Source organism: Prionailurus bengalensis, chromosome A3 (assembly GCF_016509475.1).
Source record: "Prionailurus bengalensis isolate Pbe53 chromosome A3, Fcat_Pben_1.1_paternal_pri, whole genome shotgun sequence".
Taxonomy (NCBI): Eukaryota; Metazoa; Chordata; class Mammalia; order Carnivora; family Felidae; genus Prionailurus; species Prionailurus bengalensis.
The window spans coordinates 121,700,744-121,720,710 of NC_057354.1; the positions used below are offsets into that span (position 1 = coordinate 121,700,744).

The 19,967-nt window shown below is 39.4% G+C and overlaps 1 protein-coding gene across 3 annotated transcripts in view; it reads left to right on the forward strand.

Annotated features, from left to right (window-relative positions):
* Positions 1 to 425: 425 nt before the first annotated feature.
* The window catches only part of ATAD2B (ATPase family AAA domain containing 2B), a 167,684-nt gene continuing 148,142 nt past the window's right edge, over positions 426 to 19,967 (forward strand). Inside the window, exon 1 of one of the 3 annotated variants that reach the window (XM_043604443.1) lies at positions 426 to 1,003. In XM_043604443.1, the coding sequence (XP_043460378.1) occupies positions 788 to 1,003 (216 nt within the window). In that variant the 5' untranslated portion in view covers positions 426 to 787. The remainder of the gene's footprint in view (positions 1,004 to 19,967) is intronic. The other 2 variants (XM_043604444.1, XM_043604445.1) reach the window with 2 other exon arrangements.

Consider the following 19,967-nt stretch of genomic DNA (forward strand, 5'->3'; position numbering starts at 1 on the left):
GTCCTGCCTCGGGTACCTCTGGGATTCCAACTCAGGTCACCGCGCCCTCGTCCTCCCCTGTCCCTGTGTATCCCCCCGCCTTTGCCGGTCGTTCCTGGCTGTATCCAAGCCACCTGGAGCGATGGTGGAGATACTAGGGTATTCGGGCCTCGCAGGGCGTGAGAGTCCCAGGGTCAACTCCAGCGTTCTAGCTCGTTCCGCGCCGTTTCTGGTTATTCCCATCCCCCTCCTAGACTCCGGGCCAGACCTATGAACCATAGAGCTCACATAGCCCAGAGCGTCCCTTGCCCCCCCCTCCCCCGCCGCCGAGCGCTGACGCCACGCCGCTGGGCGGGGCCTGCTGGAGGGGCGGAGGGAGAGGAGGGGGAGCGGACAGGAGAAGGGCTGGCCGACCCTGCAGCGCCCCGCAGCGGCCACGGCCGGAAGCGGTCTCGTCGGCCCTGCGGCGCTGGATCCCTGACGCACGGAGCTCGAGAGCGAGAACGAGAGAGAAAGGGGCAGACATGGCGGCTTCGCTCGGCTCCCGCTGAGGAGGGCGAAGCCGGTGGAGGGTCTGAGCTGTCGGCCTGGAGTATCGCTCCCGCCTCCCGCTTTCTGCCTTCTCACGCCTGCTTCCCTTCGTCTGCCCTACTCTCGCCTGTCCTCGTCTGCGCTCCGCAGAGTCCGGGTCGGCTCGTCTCTCCCGGCCCGGCTTCACTGGCCCTGACTGCCCGGCCGGCGGGCCGGCCTTCCTCGGCTCTCCCAGGCGCGGCGGGCGCTGTGTGGACCCCGTCCTCCTGGCTGGACCATGGTGAACACCCGGAAGAGCTCTCTGCGTCTTCTCGGGTCCAAGTCGCCTGGGCCTGGGCCTGGGCCTGGGGCCGGAGCAGAGCCTGGGGCGACCGGAGGCAGCAGCCATTTCATCTCCTCTCGGACCCGCTCCTCCAAGACCCGCGCTGCCAGCTGCCCCGGCGCCAAGGCCGGGGGAAGCGGTGGTGCCGGCGTCGCTCTGGAAGAGGCCCGGGTAAGAGCGCGGCGGCCCGAGTCCGGAGGCTTCCGAGTGCCGGCCCGGCCGCCGGGGCTTTGTCTGGCCGGGTTACGGCAGGAAGCCTCCAGTGGAGACCGCTTGGGCGGCTGGGGACCGGGTCTGCGGGTGCGGTGAAGGATGGTACCCGGCTAGGTAGGGCTGCGATAGCTTTGCTGCTCTGGCTCTTTTGTGTGAAGAACAGGACTGGGGTCTGGGGGAGAGGGCTCTGGGGGGGGGGTGTCTTTTCGGGGACATTGGAACAGTCTGGTTTCCGTGTCCTTGCCCGGCCTTAGAGGGGAATTCTAGGGGAGCAAGAGCGAAAGGCCGGAGTCCCCGGGTGGAAGGGCTGGGAGAAGAGAAGTGAAAGTTTTCTGCGGTGTCAAACCCTTCTCGTAAGTGTGTCAGCTCCTGCCGGTGTCTAACTCCAGCTTACTCTCAAACTGTTTGGGGGTGGTTCAAGTTGGTGAGGAAGTGAACGGAGAGCTCCAGTTGGCAGCCAGGCAGGGATGCTGAAAAAAGTTTGTAGCTGCTCTGACACCAACTTTAAAAACAAAATCAACGCTATCGCCTCTCCAGGCAGGAGAGATCGAGCATGATTTTGTAGCTGGAGAATCAGCCAGCTAGCTAACCCAGGTTCTAGTAGGGACCTGGTAGAGCTTTCAAGTCACAAAAGGGGCATGTCGAATGTTTTGGATAGTAGACACTGTTTCAAATTGTATGGTTTCCTGGACGTGTGCGTTTTTGTTATGGGAATAGTTGATTAGAAGGCGAATTAACACCATCGTTGTCACACTGTTGCCAACACATTTGAAGAAGGCTGGTGATTTAGGTTTTTTAAAAAGTGGTTGAAAGATCTTGAGATTTCATTATAGTATAAAACTCTAAGCTAGCACTTATTTTAGCACTTTAAGGGAATTGATAAGTTTGTGTTACAAGATTGGTTATGAATTCAGAAAAGAGTATTGCTTCTGTCTAGCAAGAGGGTAATTTAACCAAGAGTAATTTGGCTGGGAATTGCTGTTCATTTAAAATGCTCCTTTAAACCCACACCATTTTGTTATTCTTGTGGGAGGGAAGCAATATTTTATTTTCCGTGGGGTCTACAAGATTATGGTTTGTGTGTGCTTTTTCTCTGTATGTCATACTGTTCTGACACTGATCGGAATGAATCGAGGCAAATACAACAGATATATTTTACCAAAATGTATTTATTGTATCTTTGAAAATATATTCGGCTTTTATTTTGCTAAAATAAAAATGTTTTGAAAACTGCCTTGTTAGTAGGCTGTTTTGGGGTTAACAGATCTCTTAGGTTAAAATATGAAAGCTAGATCTTAAAGTTGTGCAAACTAGAATAATTTTTTCTGAAAACTTGGCTTTTTGTAGAGATTATTCCAAACGTGTACAGACTTACTGACTTTTTGAAGCTAACATTTATTTTAAAATAAAAGTAAATTTAAGAAAGGTCTGTTCTCTATACCTAAGTTCAAATAAAATGTTTAGTGTACTATTTAACTGTAGTATAATGGTATGAATGCCCAGTCTATTAGAGCAGTGTCTAATTCATCTGAAGCAATTAGCTCATCTGTCACTGATCAGTTTGTGGTCCCATTTTGGAATTCATGCATAGCATGCTGTCCTTATCCCCTGAGGAATAAGGTGAAGTAATTTGTCAAGCAGCTGTTATGGAGATGTTAAAAGGCAAGGAATCAATAATCTAATGTAGAAATGAACATTTGGTAGCTTTTAAATTGCTGGAGGAATGAAAGATATTAGAGCTTTTTCTAGAAGGAGGCTGATGAAACTTTGTTTCAGGGATCCTTTTAGAATGTTTTAAAAGGTCATAAATAATACGCTAATGAAGATTTACTTTAAAATGTTTGTTTTTCAGTTTTAAGAAGACTTGTCTTCTGGCTGTAGTAGGTGATAGAATGCTCTAATGGCTTTCTCTGAGAAATGTGAAGGATTTTCTAATCCTATATTGTGATTGGTCCTTTAAAAGAGGAAAGTTACAATTCTGAATTTGTTAAGCTTATGGACTATACATTTATGAAGAAATTTGTGTATTTTTCGTTGCTGTATATTTCTAAAATGGGTTGATTTGGGCCTGGTAAACTCTTCCTCTCAAGTTGGCTTTATGAATTATAAGAATTTAGTGCTCTTTCCAGTGTATTTAAGGGTACTCTCTGTCTGGAGTTTTAGACATTTGCTGGCATCTGTGAAGACTTGATGGAAAATGGGGTTGTTCATGCTGTTGCTTTAGGAGACTCTTTTTATTTTGGTAGGAAGAAATGTATTCTTTATAAGATACATAATTGAGGAGGTTCTCTTTTTTTCTGCTTTTGTGTGTTCTTTACGCTTGATGCTGATCTTCCCTCTTTCTGCCCCCCAGGATTCTTTTAGTTCTTTCTTTTCTTTCTTTTTCTTTCTTTCTTTCTTTCTTTCTTTCTTTCTTTCTTTCTTTCTTTCTTTCTCTCCTTCTCTTTCTTTCTTTCTGTTCTTTTCTTTGTTTTCTTTCTTTCCTTCTTTCTTTCTTTCAGTTCTTTCTTCCTTTCTTTCTAGAGAGAGAGCACAAGCAGGGGAGAGGGGCAGAGGGAGAGAGAATCCCAAGCAGTTTCATGCTCAGTGTAGAGCCTTGATGTGGGCTCAATCCTACGACCCTAGGATCATGACCCGAGCCAAAATCAATATTGGACCCTCAACTGACTGAACCACCCAGGCGTCCCTCTTTTTAGATTTCATGGGCTGTGTCTACATATTTCATTTGCTTTAAAAAGCCATAGGACCTGAGCTGTGCGTATAGTTTGCCTTTCTTCCAAGTAGGTTATTGGAAGGATTTTCTTGAACCCACACTTTTTAAATGTCAAGCTGACTTCTGCTCTGTATTGAGTTATAATTCCTCTCGTTCCTGGCTTCTTTTGTTTGTTTAGTATATTTAAAGTTTGACCTCTTTTAGGTCAGTTAATCTGATGATCAGTAATTAGCATTTGTTTGCTCCATCAAAGAGTTCCTCTCAGCGAACTAATAATTGTATTCACAGAATTGGAAAGCAGTTTTGAACAATATTTCAACTCTTTTTTCTATTAGGCGTGTTTGCTTTTGGCTTCATCACTAGCTTTTTGTGCTTTTTGAGAAGGTTTTATAGTATTCTTTGAGTCCACATCTTAGTTGAGAGGGTCAAAATAAATATTTTGAGTAACTTTATAGGTAAATTTGCTTTATCGTAATTTCATTAAAAAAAAGAACCCTTGGGTCCTTCTGTAGTATGCTCCTTTATCACCCTGTACTTCTTCTTTTCCAACACCCATGCATTTACCGATATACTACAACAGAGTGGCTGAAGTTGATGGTTAAACACAGAAAAGAAGTCTGAGAGTAAAATGTAATAACTTATAGGATTCTGAGATAAGTAGAGAAAAATACAAGTCCTTCTGAGTAAAGTTTTTCCTTATATGTATTATGGAAATGTAATACACATACGTATACATATGTGTGTGTATCTTGAGTAATGTGGTAAACAATATCCCTTCACAGCTTTGAACCAAAGTAGCTGTGGAGTTCATAGGATTATCTGTGGTAACCAATTGAAAATGCAACTTAAAACAAATCAATTACTGATCATTTCTGTAGTCCAGATATTCAAACTTGCAGTTAAAAAATTTTTTTTCTAAATGTTTATTTGTTTTTGAGAGAGAAAGCCAAGTGGGGTAGGGGCAGAGAGAGAGGGAGACAGAGAATCTGGAGCAGGCTTCGTGATGCCAGTGCAAAGCCGGACATGGGGCTGGAACCCATGAACTGTGAGCTCATGACCTGAGCTAAAGTCTAACTACCGCTCAATCCAGTGAGCCACCTAGGTACCCAAACTTGCAGTTTTTAAGGTCCTAGATGAAATTTACAACACCTGTAGAAGTGAAGGATGCTAATTTCTTAATCTCTTTTCCGTGGCAGGTAGTCTTTGTGACCATTCTTTGATAGATCCTGGAGTGCTTGTCTCTTAAATACCTAATTATAGATAAACCTCTAGCCTCTGGAAACCAGCTGGACAGGTGATAGGATTACTACTTGTTAGAAGAACTAAGGACCAGACCAGTGACTTCAGCTGGGTTGATTTGTTGATATTTGGGTTTGTGTTCTTATATTGGGAGTATATTTGTTATGCCTTCCTGCTAGGGAAGGATTTTGTGAAAAGTGAGTTATTGAGTAAAAGGGATTTGGGATTTTTGGATAAACAGTTGTATGAACGTACAAAGGGGAAAAATCATACATTGAATGTTTGCTTACCATACATAAAAACAAGAAAATTTTCCTCTAGACTCTAGACTAGAAGACCAAATAGGTAGTAAGTGATAATAAGTAGATAATAAGTAGATTTAATATTTAAATCTAGTTCTTTCTTCTCTGCTTGTATATTTTACTATCACATCTGTATTTATCACTACTTTTTGTTGCTGTGCAAGCGGTAGTTTCCATAAATATCTGAGAAGGAAAGAAGGCAGCTATTGTACAGTCAGGAAATGCTCTATATACTGTGTATAGACAGATTTTTACTAGACTATCTGGAGTTGTGCCTAGGATTGTATTGGGACTGAAAGTGGGAACAGTAGCCTGTAGGGATGTGAAATACAGGATAGCGATTTTCAGTGATTGTTTGCTACCTGATTTCAGGGAGTGGTTGTAGGAAGAGGAGCAGACATGTTGTTCAGAGATCATTTTGCAATATTGTAAAGATGACTTGGAGAAAAAAATCCCTGTGGAGTAAGTCTAGGGTATTGTGGTGGTCTGCATTAGAGGTGTACTTGGGCTGCCATCTTTCCCCTCCACTTGGCAATATTTATCAGTGTGTACATTTTTTTCTTTTGTTAAAAAACATTTACTTATTTACTTTTGAGAGAGAGAAAGTGTGCAGGCATGAGAGCAAGCGAGGGGCAGAGAGAGGGAGAGAGAGAGAATCCCAAGCAGGCTCTACGCTGTCAGCACAGAGCCCACCGTCGGTCTTGAACTCGCAAACCATGAGATCTTGACCTGAGCCAAAGTTGAATGCTCAAACGACTGAGCCACCCAGGCGGCCCATACATTTTCTTTCATGCTCTGAGAATCTATTTTGGAGGTACGTGTTTTCCCTTTGAAAAAATGTTTCATGTTTTAAAACCTCTTGAAGAGACATTATATGGCATATTTATAAATGATGATACATACTAGTGAATGAAACACATTTAGCATTGTTAGTGTTTGTATTCTAGGACCCAAATTAGGATCTTTGAGCCAGGGGTGCTTCACATAACCATAAAATGATATGCTCTCTGATCTTGTGAGATACGAACTTGGCGATCATTCAACCTGACTTTTGGTAGTGGGGCTTGCTTACTCCTTTGTTTTTGCATTTAATCAATCCATGTTTATGACACACCTACCACATTAAAATGTAAGTGCATTATGGGCAAGAAGTTTTGCCTCTTTGGTTCACTGTTAATAGGGCTGCCATACTGCAAAAAGTCAAGAAGGCACCATTCACACTACAGTCTATGTGAAGGGTACCCCCCCTGGAGTTGTGCAGTGCAGTCTTTTTATGTTATATGCTGTGTTAACCTCCTCATGTTGTTAATATTTTTTGCCCATTTTTCTGCTTTCTACTAAAGTTAACTTTTCTTGTTTTCCAAAAGTATCAGTGATCAGTGGCTTTTAACCTTCTTTGTGTCGTAGTGAGGGATACTGTTTATGACTCTTTTCACATGCTTAATTTTTCCTATTTAGATCTTTGATTTATAACCTATTGTTTATAGTGCTACTTGCTAATATTCTATATTGCTTTATTGCTAATATGCTATCTTGCTAATATAATGCTGTATGCTAAGTTCCTGTATATGTTCTGTTCTCATATTTTTGTTGGCCTGTTCTGGTGTCAGTACCATACTGTTTTTAGGACTAGTTTAGGAATATATCTTAATATTCTAAAAGACAAGTTCCTTCTCTTTGTTATTTTCAAAGTTAACTTAGATTTTCAAGGATCTTCGTTCTTTTCATAAACATTTCCAGTTAAGATTAGAATTCCTCAAAAGATCCAGCTAGAATTTTAATTAGGAAATTATTTGAATTCCAAGATTAATTCACAGAGAATTGACACCTTTATAATAAATCCAAGAGCAAGGAACATTACTCACATAACCTAGTATGGAATTAGATGCTTTTTCTTGTGACCTAATACACTGTCAGTTTTGGTAAATGTTATTTGCTTAAGAAAAATGCATATTTTGTATTTGGTGTAGAAAAATATATATGATGGAAAACATTAGGAGATGGGAAACATTATAGTGTGGATTTATTGATTATTTAGATACTTAAATCTCTTGTCCCATGTTAAGATTCTACCTAAGTTTTTGTTCAAATCCTGGTGTATATATGCATGCGTGTGTATACATATGTGTATACATACATATGTATGTATCTGTGTGCATATACATAGGTATACAAATATGTGTATGTATATGTAAAGTTTTTTTATTTTGAGACAGAGAATCCTAAGCAGGCTCCTCACTGGCAATGTGGAGCCAGATGTAGGGCCCAAACCATGAGCTGCAAGACCATGACCTGAGCTGAAACCCAAGAGTCAAACGCCCAACTGACTGAGCCACCTAGCTACCCCTATGTGTGTGTGTGTATATATGTGTGTGTGTGTGTGTGTGTGTGTGTGTGTGTGTGTGTATTTATTTATTTAATTTTTAAAGTTTTTTTAGAGAGAATGCAAGTGGGGTAGGGGCACAGAGGGAGGAAGGGAGAGGGAGGGAGGGAGAGAGAATATCAATCCCAAGCAGGCTCTGCACTGCCATTGCAGAATCCATGCAGGGCTTGAACCCACAAACTGTGGGATCATAACCTGAGCCAAAGTCGGACGCCTACCAACTGAGCCACCCAGGCATCCCCTATATCTATACATATCTACATATATCCATAGATATATTTTAAGTAAGCTCTGCACCAACTTGGGGCTTGAGCTCACTACCTCAAGATCAAGGGTTGCATGCTCCACTGACTGAACCAGCCAGGTGCCCCTCTTCTGATGATTTTATCTATCTATCTATCTATCTATCTATCTATCTATCTATCTATCTATCTATCTATCACTGAGTTTTGAGAGAGAGAGTGTGAGGAATGGAGGGGCAAAGAAAGGGAATCCCAAGCGATCTCTGCACTGTCAGCCCATGAGATCATGACCTGAGGCAAAATCAAGATGGTGACCTGAGGAGAATTAACCAACTAAGCCACACAGGTGCCCCATCTCTTCTGATTATTTTAAAGTTAAATGTTCTGTGTGTGTGTGTGTGTGTGTGTGTGTGTGTGTGTGCGCGCGCACACTTAATTGCTCATAAGACCTAAATTTCTGTTTATTGACTTCTGTTTTTTTTTCTTTAAAGCCACATACTATTTAACATTCTCTTATAATGTTCCACCTTCCTTCCTATGCTGTATTGTCTAGAGTTTTAGTTCTGACATTTTTATGGATATAAGTACTTTGTCTTTTTCTTTAATTTGGAATTTTTTTTTCCAGTAACAATAAATTTTTCTCAAGTACCGATATGATTACCTTTTTTTTTCCTGATTTTTAAAATAGTCTCTGCACCCAGTGTGGAGTCCAGTGCGGGGCTTGAACTTATGACCCTGAGATCAAGACCTGAGCTAAGATCAAGAATTGGTCACTTAACTGACTGAGCCATTCAGGCGCCCCTGATGATCTTACTTTTTGTGTCTCATATTATTCTTTATTTCTCTTTTTTGTGAATATTTCCTCCAAGAATATTTTCAGTTTGGGACTTTTTGTAACAAACTTTCTGAGGCATTACATGGCTGAAAATGTTTTCATTATGTTCTTTCATTTAAATAAAAAATTGGCTGGATATATAAAATTGTAGGTCTAATACTTAAAGAATATGACTTTATTGTCATCTTGTATCTAGTGTTACTTTTGAAGTTTGATGTTGGTCTGATTCTTTTTCTTTTGTAGGTATTCTTTCTCTTTTGAAGCTTATAGGTTGTTTTTTGTTTTTTGTTTTTAGGTCTTTGTTCATACATTTTGCTAATTTTAGGCTTGGGTTTTTCCTTTACCCTTTTTTGACAATCTTTGCTCTTTTAGTTTGTGGTTTTTCATGTTTTTTAGTTTGAGGCAAGTTTATCATGTCATTTTATTTTATCTTAATTAGTTTATTTATTTTTAAGTAATCTCTACACCCAATGTGGGGCTCCAACTCATGACCCCAAGATCATGAGTTCATGCTCTTCTGAGCCCCCCAATTTATCATTTCTAATGGTAATTTAAAATGATAGTTTCTTCAAATAATACTAATCTCTTGGGGCATCTGGGTGGCCCAGTTAGTTAAGTGTCTGACTCTTGGTTTTAGCTTAGGTCATGATCTCACAGTTTGTGGGTTTGAGCCCCATGTGGGGCTCTGTGCTGACAGTGTGGAGCCTGCTTGGGATTCTCTGTCTTCCTCTCACTCTGTCCCTCCCTTCCTCACATGTGCTCACTCTCTCTCTCAAAATAAATAAGTAAACTTAAAAAAATATTACTGCTCTCCCTTTTCATTCCTTATGGAACTCATAATATTCAGATGTTGACACCTAGAAAAATTTTATTCCTAAATTGATAATTAAACTATTTTTAAGCACTTTTGATGGTATGCTGGAGAAATTTACTGACAGTTACTTGACTAAACAAGAAACTGACAGTTACTTGAGTTATTTGGTGCTTCTTTCACCTGACTCCTGTTGCCTATGTGTAAAGTGGCCCATTTGTTGGGATAAAGCCTTGAAGTTGCTTGATAAAAACTCATTTCCTTTACAACTTATTAACACCCTTTAACCAGAGCATACTTGAATACTCACACTTTGGATGAGTGTTGTGGTTGTGTACATGATTGTGCAAGTTAAGGGAAAGCTACTTTTGAAAAACCAAACCCCATTGCAGAGCTATACTTCCTTTTTAATGAATGACACCTTATAGAAGTTTTAAATGTATGTATAGAAACAGGTGAAGCTTCACCAACAGGTGTGCACAGATGAGATGGCGGTACAAATTCATGAACTGGTGGGTGGATTCTATGTTAAAAATTTGAAAATACTTTAAAATTTAGAATTTTTTTAATTTATTTTTTTAAATCTTTATTTATTTATTTATTTATTTATTTATTTTTAAAATAATATTTATTTATTTATTTTTGGGACAGAGAGAGACAGAGCATGAACGGGGGAGGGGCAGAGAGAGAGGGAGACACAGAATCGGAAACAGGCTCCAGGCTCCGAGCCATCAGCCCAGAGCCTGACGCGGGGCTCGAACTCACGGACCGCGAGATCATGACATGGCTGAAGTCGGACACTTAACCGACTGTGCCACCCAGGCGCCCCAAATCTTTATTTATTTTTGAGAGAGAGAGACACACACAGAGTGCAAGTGGGGGAGGAGGACAGAGAGAGAGGGAGACAGAGAATCCAGAGCAGGCTCCAGGCTCTGAGCTGTCAGCACAGAGCCTGATGCAGGGCTTGAACTCACAATCTGCGAATTCATGACCTGAGCCGCAGTCAGATGCTAAATCGACTGAGTCACCCAGGCGCCCCTAAAATTTAGAATTTTAATTTAATTTTAATTTTTTAGTTTTTACTATTCTTATTCAGCCTCCAAATTTATTAGATGGAAGAATTGAGGGGAAGTGATAGTTGCTCAAGGGCATGCAGTTAATTATTCAGAAGCAGCATTTCAACTGAAAATGGGTATTTTTTTTTTTTTTTTTTTGTAATCTATGCATCCAACTTGGGGCTTGAACTCATGACCCTGAGCTCAAGAGTCGCATGCATTTCTGACTGAACCAGGCAGGCACCCCAGGAAATTTAAAAAAATTCTTTGATATCTTTAATTGGGTAACACTGTGTACCAGATAGACAACTGAACATAAAGGGTACACAAGACGCATGACCTTGGATCTTTGGCAAAATATTTTATTTGTATTAAAAAATATGAAATAAAAAATTATAAAATAAATATTTCAAACAATATGGAAGTACACAGGAAAAAAAATAAAAGACCTTCCCCTATTCCCTAATTCCTCCAGTTTGTTTTTCCTAGGAATAACCACTGTTAAAGTTTGTGTACATCTTTCCAGACCATTGCATGTGTATTTATGGGTAACTTATATGTGTATATTTTACATATATGGAATTATAATCTATATGCTATTTATGATAGTAAACTATGTATTGTGTATATTCTTGCATATTCTTCTTGATAATTTTCTATTTTGTTGTGTTATTATACCATCACTTCTGTAGCTGTTCCCTCTTAGTACACAAATTATCTCCATTTTTTTGTTTTTTTAAATTTTTTAAAATGTTTATTTTAGAGAGAGAGAGAGTGGAGAAGTGGAGAGTGGAGAGAGTGGCAGAGAGAGAGAGAGAGGGAGACAGGATCTAAAGCAGGCTCTGCACTGACAGCAGAGAGCTGGATGTGGGGATCTTACTCACAAACCGTGAGATCTTGACCTGAGCTGGGGTCTCAGGCTCAACGGACTGAGCCACCCATGTGTCCCTCTATGTTTTTAATATTATAAAAGATGTAGCAGAAAATTACTTTTTTTTTTATGAAGTGGAATTACTTGGTTAAGGTGTATGTATTTTAAATTTTTATAGGTTTTTCCATATTGTCCTCTAAACAGGCTAAAATCAATATGCACACCACTCCCCAATGCTCTCAGCACTCTTCTTATATACTTCTCACTGGGTAATTGGAGGAGTTAGGCTTTAACTTTCTTTTCTTTTTTTAAATTTTTTGTGTGTTTGCTTATTTTTGAGGCAGAGAGAGACAGCATGAGCAGGGGAGGGGCAGAAAGAGAGGGAGACACAGAATCCGAAGCACGCTCCAGGCTCTGAGCTGTCAGCACAGAGCCCCAAATGGGGCTTGAACTCACAAACTGTGAGATCATGACCTGAGCCGAAGTCAGACACTTAACCTACTGAGCCACCTAGGTGCCCCTACTTTAACTTTCTTGAAGGGCAGAGATTATCTCATCATCAAGTATCTTTAGTATCTAACACAATAACAGGTGCTTAATAAATTTTGTTTGTGAAAAAGAATGAATCGCTAAAGAGAATTTAATAAGCTTATGGAATTATATTAATCCTAGAAAGCCAAGCAAGTATCCTTACTTCAGACTGTATCCACTGTCAGGCTGTACGTTTAATATTTGTTACTTCTACTACCTCACTGGTTCTTCTAAATAATCTTATGAGGTAAATGGTAGTTTTTAATTCAGTGGTAGTGCTGCAATATAAGACTGGTCCTGTCCAGTATTTAAATTTTGTGGCATTTTTCTGTACCCATGTCTCTTGTTTAAAGTATGTATTATTTTCAGATTGAAAATTATCTTCCAGGAAGAAAAATGCATTATAACTTACAATAGATTGTTTTTGTCTTTTTACAGTTCCTCAGCTCACTTCTATATATTTTGTTTGTCTATTCTTTCACATATTCATTCCTGCTTAGAAATGTTAAACTAGTAAGCCATTGCTTTTGGGATGTTTGAGGAAAATGTAGGACCTTTTGTGTGCCTGAAGTTTGAGGACTTTGTAGAATCATATTGGCCCTAAGCAAATAAATAGCCGTGTGAGTTTTGTTTTCTGCAGTCATGGTAACTGCTGAAAGAAAAAGAAATTGACCGCACTTCTAAGCTTTCTCATGAAAGCAGGAGTACTTATTTTTTAAAAAGGTAGGGAAAAAGACTGTCTTACAAAGGAAACTGGAAAAGATTGATTGTACTCATATACTTTTTGATCTAACCTGGGCGATAATGTTCTTATTTTATGTTTTGTCTCTTTGAGGATCTTTTTCTCATCAGTCATCTTACTCTTTAAAATTTTATTTTATTCTCTTCCATGTGTCCTTCTATTTACAAGAAACCAGGTCATCTTATCCTTTTTTTTTTTCTTTCTTTTAAAGTAGGCTTCATGCCCAGCTCGGAGTCCAATGTGGGGAGGTTGTGGTGGGGGTGGGGGAAGTGGGGGCTTGAAGAACCTTGAGATCAAGACCTGAGCTGAGATAAAGAGTTGGATGCTTACCTGACTGAGCCACCCAGGTCATCTTATCTGTTTAAAAAATAAAATTCTTAGGGTGCCTAGGAGGCTCAGTCGGTTAAACATCTGACTTCAGCTCAGGTCATAATCTCAGAACATACGGTTTCTGGGTTTGAGCCCCACATCAGGCTCTGCGCTGACTGTGTGGAGCCTGCTTGGGATTCTCTCTTTCCCCCTCTCTCTGTCCCTGCCTCACTCATGCTTTCTCTCTCTCTCTCTCAAAAATACATAAATAAACTTAAAAAAAAGAAAAGCAAAAGAAAATTCTTGGCGTACCTGGCTGGCTTAGTTGGTAGAACATGTGACTCTTGATCTTGGGGTCATGGGTTCGAGCCCCATGTTGGGAGTAGAATGTACTTGAGAAAAAAAATAAAGGGGGTATTTAAATAAAATAAAATTCTTCCCTGACTTCTTTGACTTTGTAACCTCTTTAGACTATTGTCTCTTCTTTCTTCACAGTGGCACTTCTTACGAGAGTTGCTCATATTTATGCCCTGTACTTTCTCACCAAGTACCCAGTTCTTCACCTAGCGATTTCCGCCCTGCATTTCACAGAGGTTGCCCTGTTAGAAGTTATAGTAACTTTTTTTTTTTCATGTTTATTTATTTTGAGAGAGAGAGCACATGTGTGTTTGGTAACAGAGAGGAAGAGAGAATCCCAAGCAGGTTCTGCATTGTCAGTGCAGAGCTGGAAGTGAGGCTCCATCTCACAGACCATTAGATCATGATGTCTTGAGCTGAAATCAAGAATCACTTAACCAACTGAGCCACCCAGGTACCTCTATAGTGACCTTCTAATTACCAACCCACATTTTTTATTAGCTTTTCTCTCATTGAGTTGTTTCGGAACAAACTTCCACTCCCCAGTGTTTTTATTTCTATTTTATTATTATTTTTTAGAGAGAGACAGAAAGCCTGAGCAGGGGAGAGGGGCAGAGAGAGGGAGAGAGAGAGGGAGAGTCCCAAGCAGGCATCATGTTCAGAATGGAGCTGGATGTGGGGCTTGATCCCACGATCCTGGGATCATGACCTGAGCTGAAATCAGGAGTCAGATGCTCAACTGACTTAGCCACCCAAGTTTCCCCTACCCCCCATCCCCCCGCCCCCCCCCCCCAAGCTGTTTTAGTAAAAGACTATATTTTTCACTAGTTTGTACAAGATCCAGTCTGCTCATTGCTTGAATATAGGCATTTTTTTTTTAACAGTTTACATTTATTTATTTTTAAGAAACAGAGTGAGACAAAGCATGAGCGGGAGGGGCAGAGAGAGAAGGAGACACAGAATCTGAAGCAGGCTCCAGGCTCTCAGCAAGCGGTCAGCACAGAGCCTGATGCGGGGCTTGAACCCACAAACCGTGAGATCATGACCTGAGCCGAAGTCAGACGTTCAACCGACTGAGCCACCCAGGCGCCCCAAATATAGACATTTTTTGAGTTTTACTTCTGCCCTCTGTTTTTCATTCTGTATATTATCTATGATCCTTTTATTGCCATTTCATATCTATCCTCTAGTCCTCACCTCACTCTGTCTCAGAGCTGCATTTCCCACAGCCTGATACACCTCTCCCTAGATTTCTGGCTAGAATTCTAAACTTAACTTTTGAAATTAGAGTTCAGCATTATGCTTCTTCCTTTAACATCTGTCTCCCGGCTCCCCCCCACACACACTGAAAAAAAATAACCACTTTTTACTAACCTGCAGTTACATTGTGTTTATTTGAATACTGGTGTCACTAATTTCTCAGTTACTCTACTTTCTGGAATCAATTTATTTTCTGCTTTCATAATTCTACACGAGGCCATCATCAAGACTCGAATTAATCTCATGGTCTGCTAATTCACTTACTTCCTTGACTGTCTCATTTTTTTTATTTTATTAAATTTTCTTTTTAAATGTTTAATTTTGAGAGAGAGAGAGAGACAGAGTGCAAGCAGAGGAGGAACGGAGAGAGATGGAGACTCAGAATCTGAAGCAGGCTCAGGCTCTGAGCTGTCAGCACAGAGCCCGATGTGGGACTCGAACCCACGAACCGTGAGATCATGACCTGAGCTGAATGAAGTTGGATGTTTAACCGACTGAATACCCAGGCACTCCATCATTTTTTTTTTTTTTTTTTAATGCTATACTTGGATATATTCTTTTTGTCTTTACATTAAAATCCTAGGTTCTAGATTTCTGACAAATTCTGATCTGGGCAGGAAGTCTTCCCTAAAAAGTAGAGCAGCATAAGTTCTCTGCTTTGTTATTCTCAAATTCTTTTGCCTACTTTTATAAGATTTGTGGTAGAATAGTGGCAAGTATTTGTAGTAGCTGATGAGCACGACTAAAGAGCCTCAGACTCCAGGAGAACATGATTTTTGCTAACTGGAAAAATTTAACTCTTCTTGGGGTTAGAATTCCCACTTAGGTGGGAATAACTTTATCTTTTCATTGTACTTTTATTTTTTGTAGCATTTGGCACTTACTATTATACTTCACTTGGAAGTTATCTCATCTTTGAATCATGTTCCTCACTATATTATGCCATATATTATCCTTGTGACTGTCAACCCAGTAGATTTTGTATTGAGTTCAAATGGGTCTTAATCTTTTTTTACCATTGTCCTGTAAGTCTTACGTACACAGTAGAGTCGTCAATAAATGTTTGTTAAATGAAATTATTCCCTTAGTCAGAGATGCCTTTCTTACTCATGGATTGTAATCACTCTGACACACATTGCTAAATGACTGTGGGTAGATTGCATAATCTCTCTTAAGTATCTTTGTCCTGAAACTGGCAACGCCTTCCCTCAAAGGGTTAGGTTATAATTAACTAGTAAAATGCTTTGAAGATGAAAAAGTTGAAGTTGAGCATTATGATCATCTTATTAAAGGTTAACTGTTAGTATCATCAGGTTTGTAGGTAAAAGCTTTCCCAAAGCTTGAAGTTAATTAAATGGTGAAGTAATTATTTTGTATGTATTTACATTTTGGTTATTTGCTTTGCTTAAATCCCTAGATTTCTTTGGAGGGAAGGAGCTTTTTATAATGTTACTTATTCTGAGGTCTCTGTCACAGAGGCAAGTCAAAATTAAAACCCTACCAAGATAAGAAAAATACAGTAGAATAGTGCAGCAGTTAGAATGATGTGCCTCATATACTTAAACTGTTTTATATGGGAGAAGTCCTCAAACTTTGGATACTAAGAATCATTTGGAGGCCCTCATTAAAAATATTCCAACTCCAGAGATTCTAGTTTAGCAGGTTATATTTCTTTAATGAGGAATCAGGTGATTTCTGATTCAGCTAGTGTGCAGATAACGCTTTGAGAGACCTTCCTGAATAGAACTGAAAAAAGCTAGTAGAATATGAGAGAATGACCAACAAATAAACCTACAGACTCATTTAAATTGATATTCAAAGAGTTATGTAGTACCCAAATTATTTAAAAAATGACTAGACTTCAGATATTTTACTAATGTCTGTAATTCAATAAGTGTGTAGTACTTATTCCCAGAGTATGTTTGTAAAACTTCAGGATCTATAGATGCTCCATGAAAAAAGAGTTCCATCAAATAAGTCTGTGAAATGTTATATACTGTCCTCCATATTTAGAGGTTTACAGTGCATATTAACATACTAAATAAGACTCTTAGAAGTCCTACAGCAGAAGACCTTGAACCTATTATTTCCAAACTTACTAGATTCTGAACCTTCCTCTTTTTCTCCTAATAATTCCTATTAATAATTTACTGAATGAACTTTGGGAAATCTTGAGCCTCCACCCCGGTATGGTGTGCAATTAAAAAGAAATGAAGTATTTTTTTTGTACATGAGAACTTAAAATCTTGCTAGAATCTCAAGACTTAGAATATGACATTTTAAAGATGGTAAACATATTATACTGAGTTGAATATAATCAAATGCCAAAATATATAATAGAGTTGCAGCTAGTAGAGGAAAAAGATCAATTTATATCAGATCCTTCAGGTAAGATTTTCAAGAAAAGATGGGTCTTTTTTTTTTTTTTTTTTTTAAAGTAAGCTCTGCTTACTGTGGTGGCCTGAACTCACAATTCTGAGATCAAGGGTTGCATGCTTTACTAACTGAGCCAGCCAGGCACCCAGGAAATGATGGGTCTTGAAGGGTGAGTGATGGGATTTGATTAGGAGGAATAATGCTGGCCTGAACTATCTAAATTGAGGAAGTAGTTCACAGGTATCCGTTCCATTTCTGTATTCACAAACATGCTTTAGCTTAGAACACATGACATTGCTTTCTCAGTGACTATTTGATAAGTATGTCATATAATAATGCTTTTCAGACACTAATGTGCACAAGAATCACCTGGGGATCATGTAAAGAAAAATGATTTCTGATTGGTTAGGTCTGGGGTGGAGCACATTTTGTAGTGACAAATGTAGACAGTAATTAAGTCTTGGATGAGTAGTTAGATGACGATTAATACATACTTTAACCATAGTATTTTTATAAATATCTAAGGTAGAGTGTTTGAGATAGTAGTAAGAGATGTATGTTAGGAATGGCAGGACCTAATTTTTTTTTCTTCTGTCATTTGTTAGCCATGTGACCTTGGGCTAGTTAATGTACTCTGAAAAGGGTGGGGTTAGAAAAGGCAAGAGCCTGAGGAAGTGAAATAGTACAATTTTGAAAAGCACTCATTTGTTAAGTACAGTAAGCATGTTTATTGATAAAGTACTATTACATGATTGAATTGCATTTTAAATAATTTTTCCCCCTCTAGTGATGATAGTTTGGAAGTAGCTAAACACTTTTTCTTGATAACTTGAAGTGGTACTGTATGTTACACAACTAATAGGTTAATTTTCCTTAATTATAGACACTCTGAATATCTAGTTGTTCCCCCCCCCCCCTTTTTTTTTTTTAATGTTTATTTCTGAGAGAGTGAGTGGGGAAGGGCAGAGAGAGAGGGAGACACAGAATCCGAAGCAGGCTCCAGGCTCTGAGCTGTCAGCGCAGAGCCGGATGCGGGGCTCGAACCTACGAACAGTGGAATCATGACCTGAGCCGAAGTCAGATGCTCAACTGACTGAGCCACCCAGGTACCCCATTCCCTTTGTGTCTTTCAGTATGAGTGTGGTCTTGTGGCTGGCTGGCAGGCTTGCTTGTTTGTTTATTTATTGTTTATTGTTTATAGAGTGAGAGCACGAGTAGGGGAGAGGGGCAGAGGGAGAGATAGAATCTTAAGCAGACTCCGAACTCAGCATGGAGCTGGACATGGGGGCTCAATCCCATGACTCTGGGATCATGACCTGAGCTGAAATCAGGGGTTGGATGCTCAATTGACTGAGCCACCCAGGTGCCCCTGGTCTTGTGGCTTTAGAACAAGCTCATGGCAAATTGTATTATAGCACAAAATTAGAAACTGGGCTTTTTGTAAAAAAATTTTTTAGCAAAGTAGGCTCTGTGCACAACATGGGGCTTGAACTCATGACCCTAAGGTCAAGAATCACATGCTCTATTGGCTGAGTTGCTCAGGTGTCCCTATTACAAGTATTTCTTTTTCTTTCTTTCATTCAAGTTTTTATTTATTTATTTTGAGGGTGAGGGAGGAAGAGAGAATCTCAAGCAGGCTCTGCACTGCATTTCTTAAGTTTGTTTGTTAGGCTACATTTTGACTAGTTATTTGTGTAATGTAGTTGTCTTACTTTGGGAAAATATGATTTAGAAATGTGCATTTATGAAATAAATAGTTCTTATATTTTTTCTTAAATTTGTGGCATAAAAAATAAAATAGTATATATAGTAGTATATTGAAAATGGTCATATATACCTTTGAAATACTGATCTATAATGTCAAGTAATAAAGCATTAACATATGAATTAAATCTTCTCTAAAGGGAAGGTTAATCTTCCCTCCAGTCTCTTATCCATTTGCCCAGTATCCAGGGAATTGAATGGTGAAGACAAGAGCTGCTGTGCGGATACTGACCTTCCTGTAGTCAGAGGACATGTGGCTGGGGAGGGAATAATGGAAATGTGATAAGTGGACATCTCTGGTTGAGAAATTGATTATGTTAAGCAAATTAATTGAAAGAGCAAATAAATGGAAGCCAGGTTTCTCCCCGAGAAGAGCTTACAAACATAAAAGGGGAAAGTCTAGAAAGAAACTTAAGATGTGGAATTAGAATTAGAAGCCTTGGTGTGTATGCATGTGTTATTATTTATGCACAGGTAAAGAAATAGGTATAGATGTGTTTATATGTATGTATATATATTCATATCCTTCCTACTCTCTTCTGAGAGGACTCTGTAGCTGTGAAACCCTAGTAACAATGAGCACACCTAATGCCCAGATCTTGGTTTCTAAATACTATCCATGACTAAAAGGTATCAGGTATCTCTTGGAGAAATGGCTAATTTTAGAATCAGGGAGGGAAAGTATAAGATGAATTTAGAGATGTCTTTTGTGTCAGAAAGCAAGGAAGTAGTCAAAATGATGGGGACATATCAAAAAGGTACAGGAACCACTTTCTAAGGGCCCTTGATTGCCAAATATTGTATAATTTGAGCAGCAAAATGGAATAATGGATTATAACATATAGTATAAAATAAGAATCCATGAATCTACACTGATAAAAGTAGTAAGTAAAGGAATTCTGACAAAGGGATGGAGGGAAAGCTCTTTAAAGTAGAATGCCAACTAAAAAATGGAGAAGGAATGTTGGGATTAGGTAATCACCATCACAATGGTATTAGATCAAAACAGAAATAGTCAATGAATGCTAATGGCTGGTGGATGGGTGAAGGTTTGATGAGGAACAGGATATTGGTGAATTATCAGAATAATTCCACCTTGAATCTAGATCAAACACAAAGGGAAAAATAGTGA